Source organism: Lepisosteus platostomus, chromosome 1 (genome assembly GCF_059453375.1).
Source record: "Lepisosteus platostomus isolate fLepPlt1 chromosome 1, fLepPlt1.hap1, whole genome shotgun sequence".
Lineage (NCBI taxonomy): Eukaryota > Metazoa > Chordata > Actinopteri > Semionotiformes > Lepisosteidae > Lepisosteus > Lepisosteus platostomus.
Window position 1 is genome coordinate 43,943,888 of NC_142611.1, and position 22,607 is coordinate 43,966,494.

General features: G+C 40.2%; 1 protein-coding gene across 2 annotated transcripts in view; it reads right to left on the bottom strand.

Moving 5' to 3' along the window:
- The window catches only part of htt (huntingtin), a 90,436-nt gene that overhangs the window by 17,060 nt on the left and 50,769 nt on the right, over nt 1-22,607 (bottom strand). For both annotated transcript variants that reach the window (XM_088629693.1, XM_088629690.1), the window contains 22 exons: nt 21,938-21,993; nt 21,540-21,688; nt 20,369-20,505; nt 19,967-20,083; nt 19,436-19,558; nt 16,792-17,030; nt 15,785-15,927; nt 14,391-14,598; nt 13,006-13,147; nt 12,323-12,502; nt 10,821-10,997; nt 10,219-10,295; nt 9,946-10,084; nt 6,535-6,657; nt 5,911-6,124; nt 5,489-5,634; nt 4,572-4,749; nt 3,800-3,901; nt 3,102-3,289; nt 1,776-1,902; nt 1,005-1,108; nt 563-717 (listed from right to left, as the gene is read on the bottom strand). In XM_088629693.1, coding sequence (XP_088485819.1) covers nt 563-717; nt 1,005-1,108; nt 1,776-1,902; nt 3,102-3,289; nt 3,800-3,901; nt 4,572-4,749; nt 5,489-5,634; nt 5,911-6,124; nt 6,535-6,657; nt 9,946-10,084; nt 10,219-10,295; nt 10,821-10,997; nt 12,323-12,502; nt 13,006-13,147; nt 14,391-14,598; nt 15,785-15,927; nt 16,792-17,030; nt 19,436-19,558; nt 19,967-20,083; nt 20,369-20,505; nt 21,540-21,688; nt 21,938-21,993 — 3,224 coding nt within the window. The remainder of the gene's footprint in view (nt 1-562; nt 718-1,004; nt 1,109-1,775; nt 1,903-3,101; nt 3,290-3,799; nt 3,902-4,571; nt 4,750-5,488; nt 5,635-5,910; nt 6,125-6,534; nt 6,658-9,945; nt 10,085-10,218; nt 10,296-10,820; nt 10,998-12,322; nt 12,503-13,005; nt 13,148-14,390; nt 14,599-15,784; nt 15,928-16,791; nt 17,031-19,435; nt 19,559-19,966; nt 20,084-20,368; nt 20,506-21,539; nt 21,689-21,937; nt 21,994-22,607) is intronic.

Consider the following 22,607-nt stretch of genomic DNA (forward strand, 5'->3'; position numbering starts at 1 on the left):
GCAGTCTGTGTGAGCCCTAATGCCCCAGGGCTAATTTATATAGTGACGGGGACACTGTACTGTAAAAAGGTGCCGTCCTTCGGGATGAGACATAAAACTGAGGTCCTGACTCTGTGGTCATGAAAAATCCCAGGGCGTTTCTCAAAAAGAGTAGGGCTGTAACCCCTGCATCCTGGCCAAGTTTCCCATTGGCGTTTACCAATCATGGCCTCTTAATTTATTCCCATCTATTGTATTAACTGGCTTCATCACTCTATTCTCCTCCCCACTGATAACTGATGTGTGGTGAACGTTCTGGCGCACTATGGCTGCCGTTGCATCATCCAGGTGGGTGCTGCACATGGGTGGTGGTGGAGGGGAGTCCCCATTACCTGTAAAGCGCTTTGAGTGGAGTGTCCAGAAAAAGCGCTATGTAAGTGTAAAAAATTATTATTACATATAGGACACCGTATTCTATTATCTCATTGCAAACTGCCTTCTCTGAAAGAAGACGCTGCATTTCTTCAGATATTCAGGGGCACTCGCGAATGAAGACGTGCTGTGCTAGTCGAAGCCTGCTTACCGAGTTTCCAGTGCTTTCAGGGTCTTGTTGCGAGGCTGCTGCTCCAGGCAGCTGACGGCAGGGTTACCAGCCACAGGGATTGTCATGGCGCTCAGCACCAAGGACGTAATGGCTTGCACAGCAAGAACATTGATCTGGGTCCTCTCCAGGTCCTCCTGCAACGGCCAAGCATTCACTGTGAGGTCTCGCTCTACGGCATGTCTACAGCGCTGCCACATAGTTAGCATCAGAAGAGCCAGCGACACACACAGGTTGTCAATATTCCTGCATTCAAAGGGTGGGGTACTTACCACTTAGCTGCGTGGCTTGCCTTACTCTGTTAACTTGTTGAAACAAGGACATTGAATGCTAACAAGGCTTTGGGTGGTTCACTGAAAAGAGGAGGGATGGTGGCACATAGAGGAATGAGTATTGTAGTCCAGCATCACTGTGTGGTCTTTACCTCCTGCTGATTCTCTTCCTCATGGTCCATTGCTATAGGCTGGGTGACCAGCACCCCCAGGAGAGTGGCCCAGGTCTCCTCAAACTGCGTGCGGCTGCTCCAGCCTGAGAGAAACACACAGAGGCTCTAGGGTTATATCGAACTGTCCCCCAGGTCAGTTCAGCCCACCTCAGTGCTACACTCCACTATTTCGCAACTACTGACTTGTAAAATTATCTCAACTTACGAAGCTAACTAATAAAGATGCTTTGGTTTGAGCACATCAGGTCGAACCTATCAAGAATATTAATAAAATATTAAGTTAAAAATATATATATATCAGTAATTTCACATTTCCAAGAAGGGTTTAAATACTTTTGCAGGGCATTGTATTAACAGCATTTAAAATGGACAAGTATTAAGAACCAAGTATTTAATAATCCTATTCATTCATTCCAAACTGTTGTTGCATTTTTTCCAATATATAAATTTATATTAAAAAAAGAAATACACATAATAGAATATGTTCTGAATAACCCACACTACGGAACATTAAAAAACCAGTAAATTAAACACCAGCAATCTTACTTCTTATTAAAACGTAACTGTCGTGATATTGAATTGAAATTCAAAACTGAATGATTGAATTAGTCTTTTCTCAGTGGGTTTTCTCTTCTCGACTTTCATCAAACTGCACAGTTCCTGAGAGTCCTACAGGTATACAGGTGTGTTCTCCTTTAAGAAAGGCTTAAGTATAGAACGGCAGTGGGCGCTTTATCACAAATGCCCTACCCAAGACATTGATGCGATACAGGAACTCCTTGAAGACGTCCTTCTCCTGCAGAAACTCCACTGGGATCTCAGGCAATGCAGTGCCAAACTCTCCGCCAGGTTTTGGGGACCAGCCCAATTTCCAAACCTACAATAAGTAACAAAGCCTCATGATTATTAAAGGCAGAATGTTGGTCATGATAGCTTCATATTGGATGTTAGTGCTTCTAAGAAAATAGCATGAACACATAAATCTGGTAACCTACATTGCTTTTCAACACAGGGCACACAGAAACCACATGGAAGCTTCCCTATTTCAGGGTATATGTCATGGCTCACAGTAAAAGGAAACACAAACTGTAGTAGTCATGAAAAAGCTTAGTGCTAATTTATTAAGAAAACAGTACCTGAGAACTTCTGCTCAGAAATTGGTTTCAATCATACCCATTTCTTGAAAGCAAATGCATTTTTTTCCTTTTGCAATAAAATGAGAAATGTGTTCGGAAGATTATAAGCAAAGGACCTGTGTTTTGAAACAAACTAGGAATATATATCACAATGTCTGGCAGGAAGAGCTGCAGCACTTGAAATAGAAGTTTTTATGAACGAAACATTAAAACCTACAAAACTGAAGATAGATTATATTTTGCAAAACGAAAACTCAAGACAGTAACCTTTGCTAGCTGCATATGTATACAGGATTAATATGTTTTGGATCTTAGAGACTTCACATGGACCTATTTGTTTTGGCAGTTCCACTCGAAGATTATTTCTTTTTATCAGGAAAATGGAAATAAAGAAAAGATTTCCAGGGTATCAGAAATCTTCACTACCATTAACATGTAGTTGATTCAAAACACCTAATACAACATTTCTACCACTGGATTTCATTTCCGTTCATTAATGACTCTGAGTGGTACTTTATTGGAGAATGTTTACTTTAAATTAAGGCCTGAGTCACTCCGGGGTATTCCATTAAGACCAATGGGAGAAATAACACTTATCTAAATGTATTTTATGTATTTATCTTATACAGTTATGTTCATAAGCTTGATCTACCCCTTTATTATGCATAAATTTAAAGCCTCAATATACAGCCACAATGAATAGGTTTTCTTTATTATGATATAAACTATAAGTTTGTACTTTAGATCTCAGGACAAAGGCTATTGAAGATTATACACGGACCATGTACATGGATTTATGTAAAGACCGTGGCTCAAGCTCAGGTAAGAGCTTTATTTGATCTGGGAATCAGATGATAAAAAAGGCCAGAAGAGCTTTCATTCACAAATGGACAAGTATGAACTGAAGATTTCATCATATGGCCCCTTTCAAAGACCTTACCAGCGGTGGCACTCGAGTGTAGCTGTTGACCAGCGGAAGTCTTGCCAGACTAATGATTATATTGCAGAGTGTAGGGGTCAGAAATGCAGGGATTCTGTTGTTCCTGTAATGCCCCAATGCCAGGATGCTCCGAAGACCCTCCACCAGCTCTGCCATGATTTCACAAGCGGTTTTAAAAGAATCCAGTCCTTTAAATACATAAGAAGGAACAATTATTCTTAATCAATCTACATGACAGTGATTTTATATGACAGCAGAAGATATGATATTGAGTCAATGGTGCCATCTAGTTACCAACCACCCAAATGCCTCAATTGAAGGAGAAAAAAGGAGGTGGAAAGATTTTAAAAGGCTCATTTCCTTTTCAAGAGAAATTAAACGACTGAAAGGCTTAAAACACGGAAAGGCACTGGGCCTGCTGCCCTATGTAAATGCACATTTGAGCGCTCATCCACCTAATAAATTTATTTGAATTATATCCACTCAGATGCAAAATACTTGGAAAAAATAGAAATAATGATGAAGTTTTTGGCCCGGCTTCCCTTCTTTCATTGACAAGCAAAAGAACTACTTGTACGCTATTTTACGAATATTTTTCAAGACTATGCCCCTTTAGTTCTGTTATGGGTCTAATAGGTCAGAATACGAGATCTTTCCAGCGCACTGGGCATATCTGATACCAGCAGACGTTCGCTCACTCTCTTGGGAAGAGGCATCCACCTCGTCCCCTGGCCCACTCTTATCCCGGACCGTCTTTTTCCTCTCCGACTGCAGAAATTGTTCCCCAGGCTGCACTGCCACTGAAAGGACACATACTCATCTACCAACCATATACAGCAAAAAATATAACAAAATTGTGACAGGCCGCTTAAAACTACTCCCAAAAAGTCAAACAGCAAACATGAGTCGCAAACATGGAGATGGGAGTCTCACTGTCTTTCAGCTGTGGAACCATGCTTTAATACAGGTGTGTCTCCTTTAAAGCATCAGTGCCAATGCTTTAAGGAACTGTAAAAGAGCCGGCTGGAACATTTTGTAACCTTTATTTATTCTAATGACTTCATTGTTTATGCTGCTCTTCTATGATGATTCTTTTATCTCAGAAACATGAATATATAGAAAAATACAAAAATTATTGCAGAACGAATTGGTAATTATCCATGTAATTACTGCCTTTGGATCCCTGATGTTGCCATCACAAGAAAAAAAATGTCAGCTGAAAATGTTATAACTGTTAGGAATACTACTTGTACTAATCGACCGTTTTGTTTTATGTGGGTATGAACATACTGTACTTCGAATTGTTTGTTAATCTGGACCAAGACACACTTAATACATGTCTCTGATGAAGTTCGGTCTTTTCTAAAATTGCAGGCATCCTTAAAATGCACAGTGAAGTGCAAAACGTTTGTAACTAACATTTATGTAAGCGTGCTTGTTGTGCAACTAACAGTAATACCCTTCACTAACCTGCTTCAAGAAGGAGTTTAATGCAATTTATGATAGAACAGGCTTGGCTAGCATAGCTAAGCGAAGCCAGCAAGTTCCAAATTACTGTCTGTTGTAAGGCGAGACAGCAGCAATCCAGTACTGTCTGGAGATCAATGCTCAGTGGAACCTCGTCATTTATCAGGTGCCATGCAACAGTCTGTGGAGGAAGATAAAAATAGGAAGAAAAATAAATCAGTGCAAAAGGTTTCACTCAGCCCCCTCTACTTAAAAATTACAGACAGCATTTTTAACAAGACGAAAGGAATAAAGCAACAAGCTCATCTGGACATCCAAGTTCACTTAAGTGGCACAATCAACATACAGTACCTTCATGCATGTCCAGGGCTGCAAAATATCTTTTGATATTAGGTTTACAGAATGGGGCCTGAAGAGTACGTTGGAACAGAGTTTAATATGTTAGTACAGTATATAGGTTAACCAGGTTTTTTATATCTCGGCTGCATTACGAGGGGAAGAAAAATCTGGCCTCTTGAATATATAATTGGAGTCAGTTACCATCAAGTACACCCTGGGGAGGCAGGCTGGGAGACGGAAAATTAACTCATAAAACCATGTACACATTGGTAGTGGGGAGGTCTTAAGTAGTATACAAAAGCATTTCAATACATAACCACACATTTTCATTCCAGATTATAGAAAACTGATCTGCATGCTTCTCTGTGGACCACTTTCCTGAAACTCAGCTGAGGTGCTAAAATCAACTGCCCTTCATTGGAAGATCCTGGTTTCTCTAACGCAGGATCCATTTGTATGTGAACATTTCTGCAGCAAACGTGCTTCACAGCAAAGTGAAGCCCTAAGATTTAACAATGTCAAATCTCTGTGATCATTCTCTTCTCTCTCATCCCACACGCGTGTGCCGAGCTGGGCCTCACCTCCAGCGCCATCACTACAAAGTTGGTGATGTCGGCCTCCTTTTCGCTGGGGATGAGAAGAACCGCTGGAAACTTTGAAAGCGACAGCAGGTACTGACTCAAGGCTCTGCACAGACTCACTACAGTCTGGTAGAAAACTCTCTCGCCTGCAAAAAGAAAAACAGCAGCAGTTTAAAAGCAAGCCTTAGTGTTATAAAACGGGGCCTGCAGCCAAAGAAATTCCTGTAGTATGAAGGGAAGAACAAGGTTTTGTGTTGGAAAAAAAAGAAACTGTACAATAATCAGTTGAGTAGTGAAGGTAGGAGCAAAATCTTGTCTCTTGTCATTCAGTTTGGTAAAAAAAAAGTATCACCTTGTACAAAATACTAACTACATCAGCCCTCAGATGCCTTCTGATTCCGATGGCGGGATTTCTCTCTCACCGTAGACGTCGCTCAGCTTGTTCCAGTAAGCCGAGTCGCCAGGGGCCGAAGAGGCAGCGAAGACCTGATGGCGGCTGGGCAGGAGCTGGACGGTGCTGGACAGGTGGTCGAGAGTGACCTGCAGAGCCGAGTCAAACAGGACGCTGCCGTGCTCCTTGCTCATCTTTTGGGCACCCAGACTGAGGCAAGGGTCCAGGAGGTTTAAGTTGAACTCCTTTTTGGGGCCCGAAGAAAAATACAACAAAGCAAAAGAGGGGGGGAAAGAAACGACATTTACATTACGTGTCCTGGAAAAAAATGTAATTTAGGCTAGATTTTTTTTTTGACGAAAGTTCAACTACTTAATGGAATGGGCAAGATGCAATGTGTAAGGAATTTCACTAGAACTGATCTTTAAAAAATTATTTGCCCGTACATGTGTGCTTATTCTGAAATACAAAATCCAGTAAGACAAATAAGATGGGGGTGTTTTCATGTGTGTCCCAAACATAACTTAATTATTAATCTAACTTGACTAGGCCTACTCTTTCTTCCCATGGTAAGCACTTCCTGTTTGAAAGTTGTCGGTATAAGCGGGGGATGCTTAGCTTCCAAGAGATACTTCTTGTGATTAACTTCTTTTACCTTGGAAGTCATGATGGAGGAGAGGTCAGGCTGCGGAAGCTTGGTTAGCAGTTCTGTGGACTCCAGGAGAGCAGCGTCTGTGCGGAGGCAGCACTGAGACCTGACCAGTGCCACATACCACTCCTGCAACACAGAGCTCTACCATCAGCACTGCTTGCAAAAACTCCCGCTTTCAAAATGCCCGTCAAACGTAGACTGAAAACACATTAGAACTGCAAGCTCAAATTCAAGATAAATGTTGAAAATGAACATTAAATGAACTAAGAAGGACAGTTTTGTAATGCTGTAGAAGTTTCTTAAATGCTAAGAGAACTTTTAAAACTACACAGATTTCAGTTTTTGTATTACACATACTGTATACAGTAGAAATCAATTTTCTAAAAGCTGAAAGGCACAAGGTTGGTTCCAGACAAAGCAACAAATTCTACCCTTAAACAAGTATTTATACCAAATACTCCACTAACTAAACACCTATTAGAATGTGGCTTATAAATAAATAAAGCCTTCACCATTTACCTAATTATGTAGCTAATTATCACTTGTCATGCCCATTTACAAATAACAGGGGTCTAATGGCTACTATTTGCAGATCAGATGTTAAACAGTTCCCTCAAAGACTGGCCTGCCACTGTAACACACCTAAGGATGACAATATCCACAATAACCTATATTTACAGTTTCTAATGCTTGATGGCAAAGTATTTGAAGGTGCACCTATCTAATACACTTTCCCAATTTAATTAACTAAGCCTACTTTTTCTCCTTAGAGTAAGCAAATGCTCAAAAGTTGCCAGTATGGGCAGGGTGTGCTTTGGTTTCAAGAGAAACCTCTTGTGATAGACTGCAACTCAGTGTTTCTTTGGTGTTTTCTCCTAGAACCAGACAAGCAGTGGTGAAATGTGATCTGGTCAGATGAATCATCCTTCAGCTTGTTCCTGACCAACAGGACTGCACCATACCATAGAACTCTACAGCCCTAAGTACATGGATCCAAAAGAGAAGGGTTCTGGTAATGGTCTTGGGCATATTCTCCTAGCATGGTTTGGGTGCACTCATTCCCATGTAAGGCATAATCCCTACTTAATCACTACTTCATGGTACCAAGCGATCATCTTCACATATGTTGTGTTCTAGGAGAAGTGTCTTCCAGGATGACTATGCCCCCATGCAAAGAACAGTTAAGGTCACTCAGTGGTTTGATGAACTTTATATAGCTGTTATCCATATTCACAGGTCATGGTCTTCTCAGTGACCAGATCTGAACACAATTGAGCAATAATGGGATATTCTGGAATGACATCTGAGACAGCATATTCCACCTTCATCATCAAACATTCAGTATGTTGATTGACTTTCTTGTGGAACAATGGTGCTGTTTCCCTCATGCACAGTTCCTTATCTAAACAGAGGCATATAGGCTGTCCTGGCTGCATGTCAAACTGACTTAACACTGGTGTTGCTGGTTTATTCTCCACTATCTGTACTGTACAGGTACCTATTCTAGATTATTTTAGATCTACCTAATCTGAGGACTATCACTGGGTTGATGGGCATCCCCTGACACATAACTGTGTTAGCAGTTGACTGTTGGATTTTGTAAATGTTTGTTCCTTGGGATTGCACAAGGTTGACTAGATATGGATATGCCACAGAAGCTAGAGTTTAGTACTGGGATGGATCTTGAATGACCTACATGCACGATTAACACCTATAAACCAGAGCCCCTTTGCTCATGCAAATTCACTAGTTGTAATTTGTAATTATTTACTATGCACATTCTGCTGCACTTTGTCTCTTTGTACTCATGGAGTGCAGTAAGCTGACAAGGGCTCTATCATATCCCAAATTCTCTTTGACCATTGCCAAACAGATGAATCCATTAGCACGACATCTGCTGCCTTTCTAAAGTGTTTTCTGGTATATATAAGTCACAGGGCTGTATGTTTTCAAGCACCTTTGTGGAAAATATAAAACAACATGAGTGCTAAACTTTCCAAGTTAATAACAATCAATGTCAGGTTTTCACTGAAAAGAGTCTGTAGTTTTTTCACAATGCAATAGGTGGCACCAATGTACAGATTTTCTGTTACATGTAAAGTTATGGATACAATTTTTAGAACTAAACTAGAGAATCTCCTATCGTATATGGAAATAATATCCTAGACAACAGTCACAGAAAAGGTACGTCTTGCTTGACCATTCTCTTAAGAGTTTTTGGACAAGCAATAACAATAATTGATGCACACAGAACATATGATATGATATATTTAGATGTCCAAAAACATTTAATAAAGCTAATGAAAGCTTAATCTCAAATTACAGGGGTTAGGCATTCAGGGAAATGCATTTATTTGGATTTAAAAATCAGTTTAAAAAAAGAAAATGGAGTACAAATAAGAAGTCCACGCTGAAACTGTGATAATGTACTGCAATTAGTGGAGTTTTTATATTAATGACCTACATTATGTTACTGTTAATAAATTAGTTAAATTTGCAGAGGATTCCAAAATAAAAGGATAAGAAAACACTGGAAAAGCAGCAAATATCATCTGGTGCAAAAAATCTGAAATACAAAAACATTTTTAAAAAAATCCTAACTCTGCAAACACCTGGCAGATGATATACAGTATAATGTAGCCAAGCGCAGGGTTGTGCATGCAGGTAGTAAACAAATATGAATACAAAGCTGGAAACACTGAGTTTAGAAGGAACTACTCATGATTGAGACTTGGGTGTTTATGTGGACACCACTGATGCATCTTCTGGATTTCCTAAATTGTTAGGAAAACTGGGCAAATGGTCAGAAAATGTCTAAAATTTAAATCCCAAAACACAGTATGTTATGTTAAAAATGTTTCAAAAAAAGATTGCTGCTCTGGATCGGAGACGATAAAATTCCAGGACTTCACAAAAATGTCCCATACTGATTCAGGGGACCCGATCCAACTATTCAAAATCCCCAAGGGCATTCACAGAGTGAACCTGTCCAGCAGCAGTCGCCTTCAGAATCAACTAAACCATGAACCAGAGCACACCGGTGGAACCTACACGGAAGGAAACTGAAATCTGGGAACAGGGGGCTCTTCTTAACCTGATGTGTTGAAGAAATATGGAACAAGCTACCCAGTCCTGTTGGTGAAGCCAATGGGTTGGCTTTCTTCAAGTAAAGGCTGGATGAAATTTCTTGGATCACTAAGCTTCTAGCAACCAAACAGGTTAGAAGACCCTCTTGTCGTTTTTAAATCATTCTTGTCTTTCAGAAACAGACAGAATCATCAAAATACATCACTAACTCTGAAAAATGTCAAGGAATTTGTACTTCTACTGTCATCCTGGACAAGAACTCAAAAACGCTACAACCCATAGTCAAATGGTCTCTTCGATCAAGAGTTAAACAGTACAGGCTCTTACCTTGTCTGCAGTCACATTCTCAGGGGCAGGGGGCAGATCTCCATCCAGAGGGTGGGAGGTGATTGGAGGAGAAGGGCTTGCCGTCTCCTCGGCGACCGTAGCTCGGAACCTGTCCAGCAGGGAGTACAGCCGCTGGTGTCTGAGAAAAAACACCACGTCAGTCACAGGGGATAAGTATGGCAGGCACTCATCAGTCACTCAAGAAATCAGACAACTTAGACTTGATACAGTATATTGTTTAGGGCAGCAAATTAATCGAAAAAGAAAGCCTACCTCTGCGCTAAGCCGCTGCTCTGCAGATATTCTTGAATTCTGTCCAGTTCTTCAAGTGGTAGCTGGGCAATGCTGTTCTATAACACAAACAGAAGACAGTAGGCAAACTAAGTCCTTCCTACAGGGTAAAACTACTGTACGTAAGCATAAGGATTTATATTCTTTTATTATGATTTGCAACACAGAAATTCCACCAAATTGAATGTGTCAGAACCTGAATTTCTATAGTGTGGCAGGGAATTCCCAGGTTATTTGAGTTCATACTGACACCTTCATTTTAAGAGAGGGCAAGAGAAAGACATAGACAGGACAAGAAAATATTCTACAAGATCAGCAGAAGATTCGTTTTTAATTACTAGTAGGTTTCCACATAAAAGCAACAATCCAGAGATTTCGAAACATCAGGTAAAATGGTAAATCTGGTTACACAGCAATAGAAGGTAAAAAACTTCAATCTTTCTTTCCAGCAGGTGTAACAGGTCTGAAACACCAAACAGTGCATTCCAGACCAAAGGTGACGAAACGGAAAAAAAAAGACAATTATACCACAAAAATCCACTAAGATACTTTTCGTAGCACAGCCGCAGATTCCTCACTTTTACCTGTAACGTTTCTGCTAGAAGCATCTCTATCCGACGGCAAGCGAGTGTGTCCACCATGCGTGCCAGGACACGGAAAGGCGTGTTGATGAGCTTGTCCACATACAGCATGAGCACAGCTCCCGACTGGCTGAGGTGAATCCCTTCCAGGCACTGCAGGGTCTTCTTCAACATGGTTGGCTGCACAGGAGAGAGAAACACTACTGAAATACTACACTGCAATGCTGAAACCCGTGAATATGTAGCAGCAGTAAATAGTGATGGAGAAAAACAATGCACATTGTGAAAATAACCACGTTATTACAAATGAATGGGGTTAATCAGTTTTTAATGACACTATAAAGTTTATGCAAAATAAAGCAATGGATTGATTGCACCTATCACTTTGTTGTTGCACTTTAGATTGCACTTATCCAAAGAGATCTAACTTTTGTCATTTCATGGAAATCACACGGCATTATATGTCAAATCGCCCTCTATCGTAGTGAACTCATGTAACACCTACTGTACCTAATCATGAAGAACCAGGCAGGTAATTAATAATAATTAATAATTGCTTACACTTATATAGCGCTTTGCTGGACACTCCACTCAAAGCGCTTTACAGGTAATGGGGACTCCCCTCCACCACCACCAATGTGCAGCATCCACCTGGATGATGCGATGGCAGCCATAGTATGCCAGAATGCTCACCACACACCAGCTATCAGTGGGGAGGAGAGCAGAGTAATGTAGCCAATTCATAGAGGGGGATTTTTAGGAGGCCATGATTGGTAAGGGCCAATGGGAAATTTGGCCAGGACACCGGGGTTACACCCCTACTCTTTTCGAGAAGCGCCCTGGGATTTTTAATTAACACAGAGAGTCAGGTTTTTACGGTTTTACGTCTCATCCGAAGGACAGCGCCTGTTTACAGTATAGTGTCCCCGTCACTATACTGGGGCATTAGGACCAACATGGACCGCAGGGTGAGCACCCCCTGCTGGCCCCACTAACACCTCTTCCAGCAGCAGAAAGGTCTACCAGGAGGTCTCCCATCCAGGTACTGACCAGGCTCACACCTGCTTAGCTTCAGTGGGTTGCCAGTTGTGAGTTGCAGGGTGATATGGCTGCTGGCCATATCATATGGTAAGATTTAAATTGCTAGACAGCTAGCTAATCCAAACAAAGCCCACATTTAAAAGCTTTTTTTTTCTCCCAAAATAAAAATGAAACGTTTCCTTAAAATGTCATAGGCAGGGGTACTCTACTCACTGTGTTCCTGACAGAGAAAGAATTCAAAATCAGACCTCTGACAAATGCCCTTACTAAACAACCACTAAACAGATTTGCTCACTTAAAAAAAATCTTTTTTTAATCTCAGTGTGCATCTTTGCACGAATGTGGTAATCTGCACTCTCTGAGGTGGAATCAAGGAAATTCCAACCCAGTGCTGAAACACTTAATATTATATAACCAGATATCAAAACCAGAACAGAGACACTGCTATGGCGATGGGCACTCACTGTTGAAAGGTTTTCACAACGGGACTGGATGGCCTGTATGAAGAGACCACTGGCAGCTGAATTCCTGTGAATGGCACTGATGAAATCCTGCACTGGAGGCTCATGGGACAGATTAATCAGGTCCTTTACGTGATTCACAATCAGCCATGTGAGGTGCTCCGAGTCATGAAGGTTCTGGCACTAGGAAGGAGAAGATTTAAAACAAGACAAAGACGGAAAAAAAAAATACTGTCAGAGAGAAATAGGGGGCAACTGGAACGTTGTTAACACTTTTCAGTCTCGTTTTTCAATTTTTATATTCCTGTCTACACTTAAGCCTTTAAATGTTAAAGCATTTTGGAATTTCTGTGTTTAGCGGTTTCAATTTGAGCCATCACTGACATTTCAGAAAAACAGCCGAAGGTTACAGAAGTGAACTGCAGAAGCAGGCAACCTCTTTTACACCCACAGTTATACATCTTAAATGAGTACCTACTGTTTAAAGCTCACGCCCGCAGTCAAATTAGACCCTAGTTAGACCCTGAAGAGGCCTCAGAAACTACAATTTAGCGCTTTTAACATTCCAAACTTTAAAGCAGATGTTCCAATAACTTGTTTACTCTATTGTAATTAAATATCACAAGATAAAAAGTTACTTCTGAATTTTCTCATATGAAGAGCGAATGGGGTCGGAGTGAACTTACGACATAATCACAGAACAGAATCAGTGCTCCTCTCCTGACAATCTCCCTGCTGCACATGGCCAGCCTGGACTCTGGTCGGGCCTCTTCATCATCTCCAGATATGTGGGGACTCAGGAGCTTTGTGCTGGAGAGGCTGTGCCTCCTGAAAAAACAAAATGCATCTTACTACTCAACAAAAACTTCTTCATAATGTTACTGCAGTGTGCCTATTTCCAAACAGTGTGTTAAAGTTGCCGAATGCCTTAAAACAGGTGAAAAAACACTATGAAGATCTAAAGCACATTTGTCTTTAAGTTGGCAAACTTGCTTTGAGAAAAAGCAGAACATTCAGTTCCTGAGAAATTAGATTACAACAATGTGTAAGTTTGAATCTATTGCAGAAATATCACTAACAATGATGCTAAGAAGTTTAAAAGCATGTTTTCAGCATTACTCAGATTTGGGAAAACACAGAATAGTAAGTTACTGAAACATGAGCTGCACTACTTTGCTTATAAGCATGGAGTAACTGGTTAGCACAACTGTCAATGAAAAGGGACTTAAAGGGGAACTGCAATTCTATTTTTATATTTCGGGTTTAGAAAGAATTAGCACTGATGAGTACATTTCAAACGTCGATGAAAATAAAATGTACACAATATTGTGTAAAACAATTTACATCACAAGATAGACTAAATTTACAGGTATGCACAGTGCTATATTCTGTGACTCAGAATGAGGCAACAAAACTTCAGGTGATGTGTTGCGGCCTTATTACATTGTAAACAAGTAGGTTTGTGAATACATCTCTTTAAATTGAATAGTAAAATTGCTCTCAACCTCAAGACGGTTTTAACAACAAACACAACTTACTTGTTAACTCTGCATGCGTATCACATTGTAACATTTCTGTGGTGAAATGCCTGCGGCACAACCTGTACTTATTTGCTTATACATCGTATTATATTAGTCATTACAGTGACTAGTGAGCAGGAAGGGCCGCACCACATCACAATTCACATGAACTCTTGCTCTCGCCCGTGGGAAGATCAGGGGTTGGCAACAACATCACGACTATATACAGTAGTACTTTCAAAAAGTTCATGATTTTGTGCCTAATCTGGAATTTGTAAAATTTTGAGATACCGTCAATTTATTAATTTTGCTACCGAGATGTATTAACCAATCTGAGAATCTGGGACTGCAGCTCCCCTTTAAAAGCTGATAAACACACTTCACGGAAAAACTGAATAGTCAGTTCCTGACATTAGAAGCACGATGCCTACAAAGCAATCTGTAACTGCATTGCAGAAATATCACTAGAACAGCACTAAGACAGTCTAAACCAGTTCATTAATGAACCCCGTATTCACGCAGTGTCCTGCATACCTGAGGCTCTGACCTACCTGGGAGTCTGGTGCACCTCTGACCACCAGGTGTAGTTGGTGTAGTTGATAATGAGCAGGATCTGGCACCAGAGCAGCACCAGGGAGGGGTGTGTGGTGATGAGAGACTGCACCATGCTGCTCACATTCTCCAGGGTGTAGAAGCTGCCCTCACAGCCATCGCCCTTCAACAGCTTGGTGGCAGCTGCAGTGATTCTTCGGAACATACCTGGGATGACAGTCAATAGTCAACAATCCTATTTTGCACAAAGAGCATTCTGTATGAGCAAGCTTACCTTAAATAACATTTCTATCAGTTATTCCTTCCATTCTCTGTCCACTGGCCAAGCAGAAACAAGTTTCAAGATATAAGCTACCCCCGTAAGACAAACAAGAAAAAGCCCCAAGTTCTGAAAAGCTTCAGGACCCAAAGCTCATCATTTACTATTTGTTCATATTCTATTATGACAATTTTCATTTATTCAGTAAAACAGTAAATTTCTCTATTCGTGAAGATGAGGTACCTGAAGTCTGTGTGAGTGTGGGACTTAATACATTATGGGGTAAATGACATGGTGCCGCAGCTTGTAAACCAAGCAATCCTGTACTAATATTTGTGTTGTAACTCTTAATTACTTTGAAAACATTATTTATTGGTAATAAGCATTTTTAATGAAAATGAATACCATAAATTTAAAGCATTGTTTTCCCTATAATTTGAGTTATTGCATGGGCATACAAATTAGATCAGTTATAATATTACATTTTACCCTGTAAATTTTTTTAAATTCTTAATAGAGTGGATTTTCTTTACTGTTTTACATCTTGTTATTATAATGCAGCATTACTGTACTGTGATAAAGTGTATTACAGTATAGTAATAGCTGTCCAGAAAGTAAATAAAAGTGTACAGTATTGCACATACTCTAAAACTGGAGTAATAAAATTGATATCTTTGAAGACCACCTAGGATTTTTTATAAGTTATCATGTATGTGACAGCATACACCCACATTCAGTACAGGGCATTTCTCTCATAACAGGTCTACACACAACTTACACCTCTTGCTTTCCTGATGGACACCGAATAACTAAAGCATAACCCATGATGCACTTCTACATTTACATGTTAGCTCGTTGGTAACCAAGCTATGCCTTTACTACAGAGACAGCAGGAAGTGGGTGCCCCCATTTACTCTCCTATTTCGCAGCTTGCGAATGAGGCAAACGTGGTCACTAATCAATTCGAGCGAATCGGTGAAATTGTAAATGTAAAAGAAATCACTTTATAAATACTGCAAGAAACAGCCATGTTTATTGTCAGTTGCTCAGAGTTACAAAGCTGAAAAAATAATCTGGGGATTCTGGACTCAAGACTGGAATCTAACTTTTGTCTCTGTGCCTGAGGACTCTTACCCGATTTGAAGATATGAATGAGGCACATCAGCAGTGTGCCAAGCTGTTGACAGTAGAAGGTGTGCTGCTGCTCACTCATGTCCACTTTAACTTGTTTACTGGAGATCTCTTCCAACAGGATTCCAACCAGCTGCAGAAGAAACCTTTAAAAACAGCAACATTGCGAGGGAATAAAATACCAGTTCCTGGATTGGTCGTGAAGTACAAACTATGTCTTACTTTTATTTCCACCATCTTGAGATTTAATAATCCGCCTCCAACAGACTCAATGCTAGGTTTATAAGAAATAAACATTATTTTCCCATTACAGTTTATGTAACATTCCTAGTTGTGTGGTTAATACATAATACATCTTGAGAAGGGTATTCTTGATGTCATTTCAAGGAATCTGTCATCTAAGATTGCTCAGATTTGCATTGAGGACTCCATGCTCAGAATACACGAAATAGCACTGCTCATCCCTATTCCTGGAGCTCTACAACACAGTAGCATTATAGCAACAATTTCTAAAACATTTTAGTTTTGACTACTGAAACAGGTGATTTGTTCAGATAATGTGTTTAGAGATTACAGATAATGATAAGAAGACTGCAGTTCCCAAAGACCACAGGAGGGTATTTCTGACTTAATGGAACTAATTATCTTATTATATTGATTAAAACTCACAAATAACTCCTGTTTTTACAAACCAGTGACTTAAAGGTTAGCAATACTGTAAAGCCTAAAGGACTGCGATACTGCCAGACTCGGACACCCTTTGCTTATACCATATTAAGTGTTCCTCATATAATGCACTCAATTACTTAACTAAGAACCCAATGTTAGCGCTGATGTAATGAATACATTATAAACCTAGCACTGAATATGTAATATCTTTCTCATTTTTTCTACATTTTGTTATTTCTGTTTGTAACTGTGATCAAATAGGTTACATCCTCTCTCTTCATCCACCCGTAAGCAATTAACAGCAAGCTGTTCTCCGCAAGCTGCAGCAGTTGACAGCAGACCTTGCAAACGTTTCCTCTGGAGGGTATTTATTCAGAGCTTCTCCCATGTGACCCGCTGAAGGAGGCGTGTGCGAGCTGTAGTCTTGGAGCTTGTCGATGGTGGGGCAGGAGAGGAGGTAAGGAGACAGCGAGAGCTCCTGAACGCGAGACAGCACAATATCCTCTGTGGACTGGGAAATGAGGACTCGCAGGACAGCCAGAATACCCGATACCCACAGCTGCACCGTCCCCACAGAGGACTACAGGAAAAACAAAAAAGAATACAAACAGGTTTGCACTGTAACTTAAAGCCCTTTTAAACTTAAACTTTTTCTTCTTAGTAGAGCCAGCAGCATTTATAGCCAGCAGCCATATCACCCTGCAACTCACCACTGGCAGCCCACTGAAGCTCAGCAGGTGTGAGCCTGGTTAGTACCTGGATGAGAGACCTCCTGGGAAAAACTAAGGTTGCTGCTGGAAGAGGTGTTAGTGGGGCCAGCAGGGAGCGCTCACCCTGCGGTCTGTGTGGGTCCTAATACCCAAGTATAGTGACGGGGACACTACACCGTAAACAGGCGCCATCCTTCGGATGAGACGTAAAACTGAAGTTTTACTCTCTGTGGTCATTAAAAATATCAGGGCGTTTCTCGAAAAGAGTAGGGGTGTCACCCCAGTGTCCTAGCCAAATTTCCCATTGGCCCTTACCAATCATGGCCTCCTAATAATCCCCCTCTATGAATTGGCTTCATCACTCTGCTCTCCTCCACACCGATAGCTGGCGTGTGGTGAGCTTTCTGGCGCACTATGGCTGCCGTCACATCATCCAGGTGGGGCTGCACATTGGTGGTGGTGGAGGGGAGTCCCCATTACCTGTAAAGCGCTTTGAGTGAAGTGTCCAGAAAAGCTCTATATAAGTGTAAGCAATTATTATTATTATTATTATTATTATTATTAATTTCGGTTTTGTGACAGATGAGTCCATGGTTTTTTAAAGATTGCTTCCGATATTTAGCTCAGATAATTTGTAGTTTTATTATTAGGCTTAGGTAGTGCAAATAGCAGGGACCTGTGTATCCTAATATTCAACACTGGAAGATTGGGAGCCAGATGAATATTATAATTATACGTTTTATGAAAGAGGTCCATAAAACAACAGGGTGTCAAACCCCGCACAATGCTAAAAAAAAAACATCTCCCTGCTACACTTCCGCATTTTCTCCTGTGCGTGGTCACGGGGATCGGATGCTAGCTGAAAGAAAAGCAAAACTGTCTATTCCAAGAAGGGTGGGCAAAACAAAAACAATGGGCAATTCTATATAAAACATGGATATTTCCAATGCAAACTGGATTTACAGAAGCATACCATCAAACAAATAAAAACGTCTCTTCCCCCCTAATTTCATTGACAAGGTCCTCATTATTATAGGGAAGGTGGCAGTAAGGCCATTTTTAGTTCAAGTCCAACATTTTACTACATTAACAACTAGTTGTATGGAATTTGGATTGGTGAGCTCATACAATTAAAGACACAATAAAAACATGCAACATAAAACCTATAATAGACGGTATCCAACCACCCTAAACACACACCATTAATAAAATAAACAACAGTGAGATAAATAAAAGTGGGATCTGATGGAGTTACAATGAGCCGTGTGAGTTATCAAAAGTTAAAGTGCAGAGTTTATGCACTTTACAGGGAAGGTGCTGTTACAAATCCTGGCAGTCCTGGTCTTGATAGACTTAAACTGACTATCAGAGGGGACAGAAGTAAACACAGGTTGGGTACTGCCTCTGGAAAACGCATGTACCGTGATACGTACTGCGGTATACCACGAACTATTTGGCATGTTTATATATGGAGACTCTCTCATAGTTTGATTTCATGATTAGTAAAGCACATTGAGTTGCGTACAAAATAAAGTAATGAAAATTATGTTGTTTCGTTTTTTTATTGGAACCAAAGAACTAGAAATAACACTGAACAGTGCAACAGAACAATTTAACAACATGCAGATTTTTGTCAATCATTTAATGATTAAATCTTTTTCACAAGATATTGGAGGTTAATTTTGCTTAGCAAGATAATGTAAAATTCAAAATATGACAGGTGCTTGTAAGTTGTAACATTTTTCTTTACAACGAGTAAAGTTGACATTCACAACCTTATGAAACAAATTTAGCATGTTTGATTTCCCTTGGCTATTTAATCTAAAACTTCAAAGAATTGTGTTTCAGTCTAGTGAGGAAGTGCGAGCCCACAGAGGAATGATGGCATCCTACAGTTTTGGAGGGGACATACACTGCTCTCTTTAGCTGCTTATTGTCCTGGCAGGAGTTTTGCCTTACCACACAGTTAAGGACAAGGTCAAAACGCTCTCAATGACAGATCTGTAGATAATAGTCATTGCTTCCTGTAAAACTCAAAACGTCTCTATCGCAGGAAGAATAACCTCTGGTGGCAAGCTTTCTTCAACTTAATGGATGTGTTGACCTCCCATTTTAGAGTGTTGGAAAGGAACTTAGAATTCTCCACCACCTCTACATTGATGAATTGTGGTGAGAATGCTCCTTTTCTTTTCCTAAGTCCACCACAAGCTCTTTTGTTTTGCTGACATTTAAAAGTTGTTTAGGCTGCATCACTCAAAAAAAAAAAAAAACTCACCATGGTGCTAGGCGTGACAAACATGCTCCTGAGAAGCATGTCAACAGGCCGCAGTGATGAAGGAGCCACAGTCTCAAACAGGGTGTTCAAAACCCCCAGTGCCTCATGGGAATCCAGGTGCATCTGCAAACAACATAAATTAACATCAAGTCTTGAATTCACACTGTAAGCATCCAACGCTTTCCTGAAGGAAACCAAAGAACTAAAGCATAACCCATGATGCATTGCTACATAAACATCTGAAAGCTTTGTTAACCAAGCTGTGCCTTTACTACAGAGAACGATGCAGGTCAGGTGAAGGAGATCCACGAGATGAACATACTGTATAAGTGGGTGTCCGCATTTATGCCCAGAAATATGCAAATTCGGTTCACAAACGAGAAAAAAGTATTCACTAAAAATTGTGTGCAACAGGTGAAATAATGAATGTAGAACTTGCGGAAATTGAGGTTTTACTGTACTCAGTTTTGATATAACGGAAAAAATACTGACCATAATTACTATACATTTGAAAATGAAGACAACGTGTACCTGCTGCTTTGCGATCATGGGCAGGATGATATCTGCTATCTGCCGTGACAGTCTCTTCCACTTGTCTTCATTCTCTTTGTGACACTGCTGCAACACTAGGATGAACATCTCCAGCACCTGAAAAATGAGGACAACATTCAGTGTGCACTGAGCCAAGTAAAAAGAGTAAAGCTGAACCTCCAATGCATTTTTTAAAAAATCTTTGCCAAAAAATGGTATAACTTTTCTTCCAACAGTATTCTGGTGGCCTGTAATGTGCATTCTGGGGCTGGAAATGTCATTATATTGAACTGTCACTAGGAAAAAAAGGAAATAAAAGAGATATTCCAAATCCTAAAAGAACAAAATCCCATATTCTAAAAGAATAAGGACAGAAATTATGGTGCCATATCAAACATTTACCTGATGGTATTGTATAAGTCTAAGCAGCATGGAGACCACCACCTCCTTTTGGGTCTCCAGCTCTTTGCCTGCGTCGGCTTTGTTGGACCCTCTCAACACAAACAGGTCGTGGACAATAGGCTGCAGTGCTGGAATCGCTGAGAGAAAAAAGCACACTTCATCACAATCTGACATGGACTCCTACACCTTATGGAATCGAGCAATCTGTCAATCACTTTACAAAACATATAACGTCTATACAGTCACACCCCTGTATATGCTGGTGAGGCATTCTTGAAAAGTGAGCCATTTTAACAAATCAGCTTTCCACAGGAGGATTAGTGTAAATACTGTACATACAGTCACATAAGAAGGATTTTGATACACGTATTCTTTTCTTTGAAAGTTGTGTACTAATGAAATTTGCATTTCAGATCAAAACATTAATATCAGACAAAACCACAGAATGTCAGCTTTTGTGTCAGTCTATAAGTTTCCATGTATGTTTAATGATAATATAACAGTGCCATTTCAGAAGAGCATAGGTAGTGGAGCAAATGGCTGACAGGTGTTTTAATTGCTCATATGCTGCGTTAGTTGTGAAAACAAGAGCTCTGTGAATGTATAGCCTTAGTTCCAGCCTTTGGAGATTACTTTTTGAGTCTGCCTCTTGAGTAAGAAGCCATAAACTAAGATGAAGACTAGAGAGTTGTCGATGACAGAAGGCACGTTACCTAATAACTTGATCGTTGGAGCGATTAATTTGCAAAGCATTGGGCAATAGAAACTGATTCTCAGTATAAGTATAGCAGCAAAATATTTCTGAATCAAATCAAAAGATAAAGAATCGACTTAAAGTGTACACAAGGTGTGGTATACATGTCTTGGAAGATATTATATCGATTGGTGTGCAAAAAAGGAGTAAAGTAAACAGAGCATGGAAACCAGTTAGATCCTGGTGGCAATGATAGAGGAATTATCAAAACGGCAGGAAGACTAAATTATGATAAAGACTGAGAAGAACCATGATAAACCCGAACCCCTTACTTTCACGCGAACCCCACCCCAGAGGAAGAAAACACAGCTCTTTGCCTGCACTACACCTGAAATCGTTCTGACAGCCTACACGCAGATGCGGTCGGATTGTTTTCTTCCCCAGTACCCCCTGCTCCGTGACAAGAGCCGCACGTACCGTGTGTGACCGCCTTTCTCCCGCTGGCCATGATGCCATCGCACAGCTGGATGATTTTGGGGATGCCGATGATCTGCTTGGAGTGGTATCGCTCGTAGGACAGCAGCACCAGGAAAAAGAAGATATTGGGAACAATGGCTTCTGAATCCCTGTGGAGTAAGTAGCTCACCATTACAGAGACCAGCACTTGGGTGAATTTTATTCCTCCTCCTGATTTTTGACTGAACCAGTTCTGAATTTTGCAACACCGGAACTAAAATGGGCATCTTGTCATCGTGAGTTAACCTGTTGTTAATTATTTCATAGGTAACAAGATACATTACAGTTACTAACTTTATATTGATAAGGTGTGAATTTGTAATTTTCTGTTATCAATAAGTGCAAAACATACAACTTACCTAAACTGTCCCACTTCAATGTATTCAAACTGCTTCAGAACAAATCCAATAAAAACCTACAGAAGACAACATTTGAACATTTATATTTTGAACTGACTGCTTTAACCACTTCCAGTACTTGCTGGGCTATTTGCTTTTCCAGGATTTGCCAGGTGGAAAGACTGGGGATTTACGGATTCATCGTTTTTTTTATTTCTCCTTCCCTGCAGTTAATTACAGTGCCTACAGAAAGTCTGCCGACCCTTTCCAAAGTAACACATTTTGTGGCCTAACAGCCAGAAATCAAAACCCATAAAATCAGAATTTATTTTACCTTTATTTACATGTTGTAACAGACAACATTCAAGTGAAAAGTTATTACAAAAGGCATACAAACACCTGAATTAGCACTTGGCAGAAGCACCTTTTGCTTCAATCAAAGGGGAACTGCAATACTAATTTCATAGGTTAGAAAGAATCGGCACTGATTAGTACATTTTAAAGTGCAAATATGAGATTCAGAACTTCTGGTGACATTAGGCAGTCTTTTTACACTGTAAAGAAGCAGGCTTGTGAATATATCTTTTAATCCAACAGAAATATTGGTCTTGACTTTGAGTCAGTTTTGTTGACAAATTCTGCTTCTTAAATCTGCATGCCGATCATGTTGGAACAATTCTTTGGTGAAATA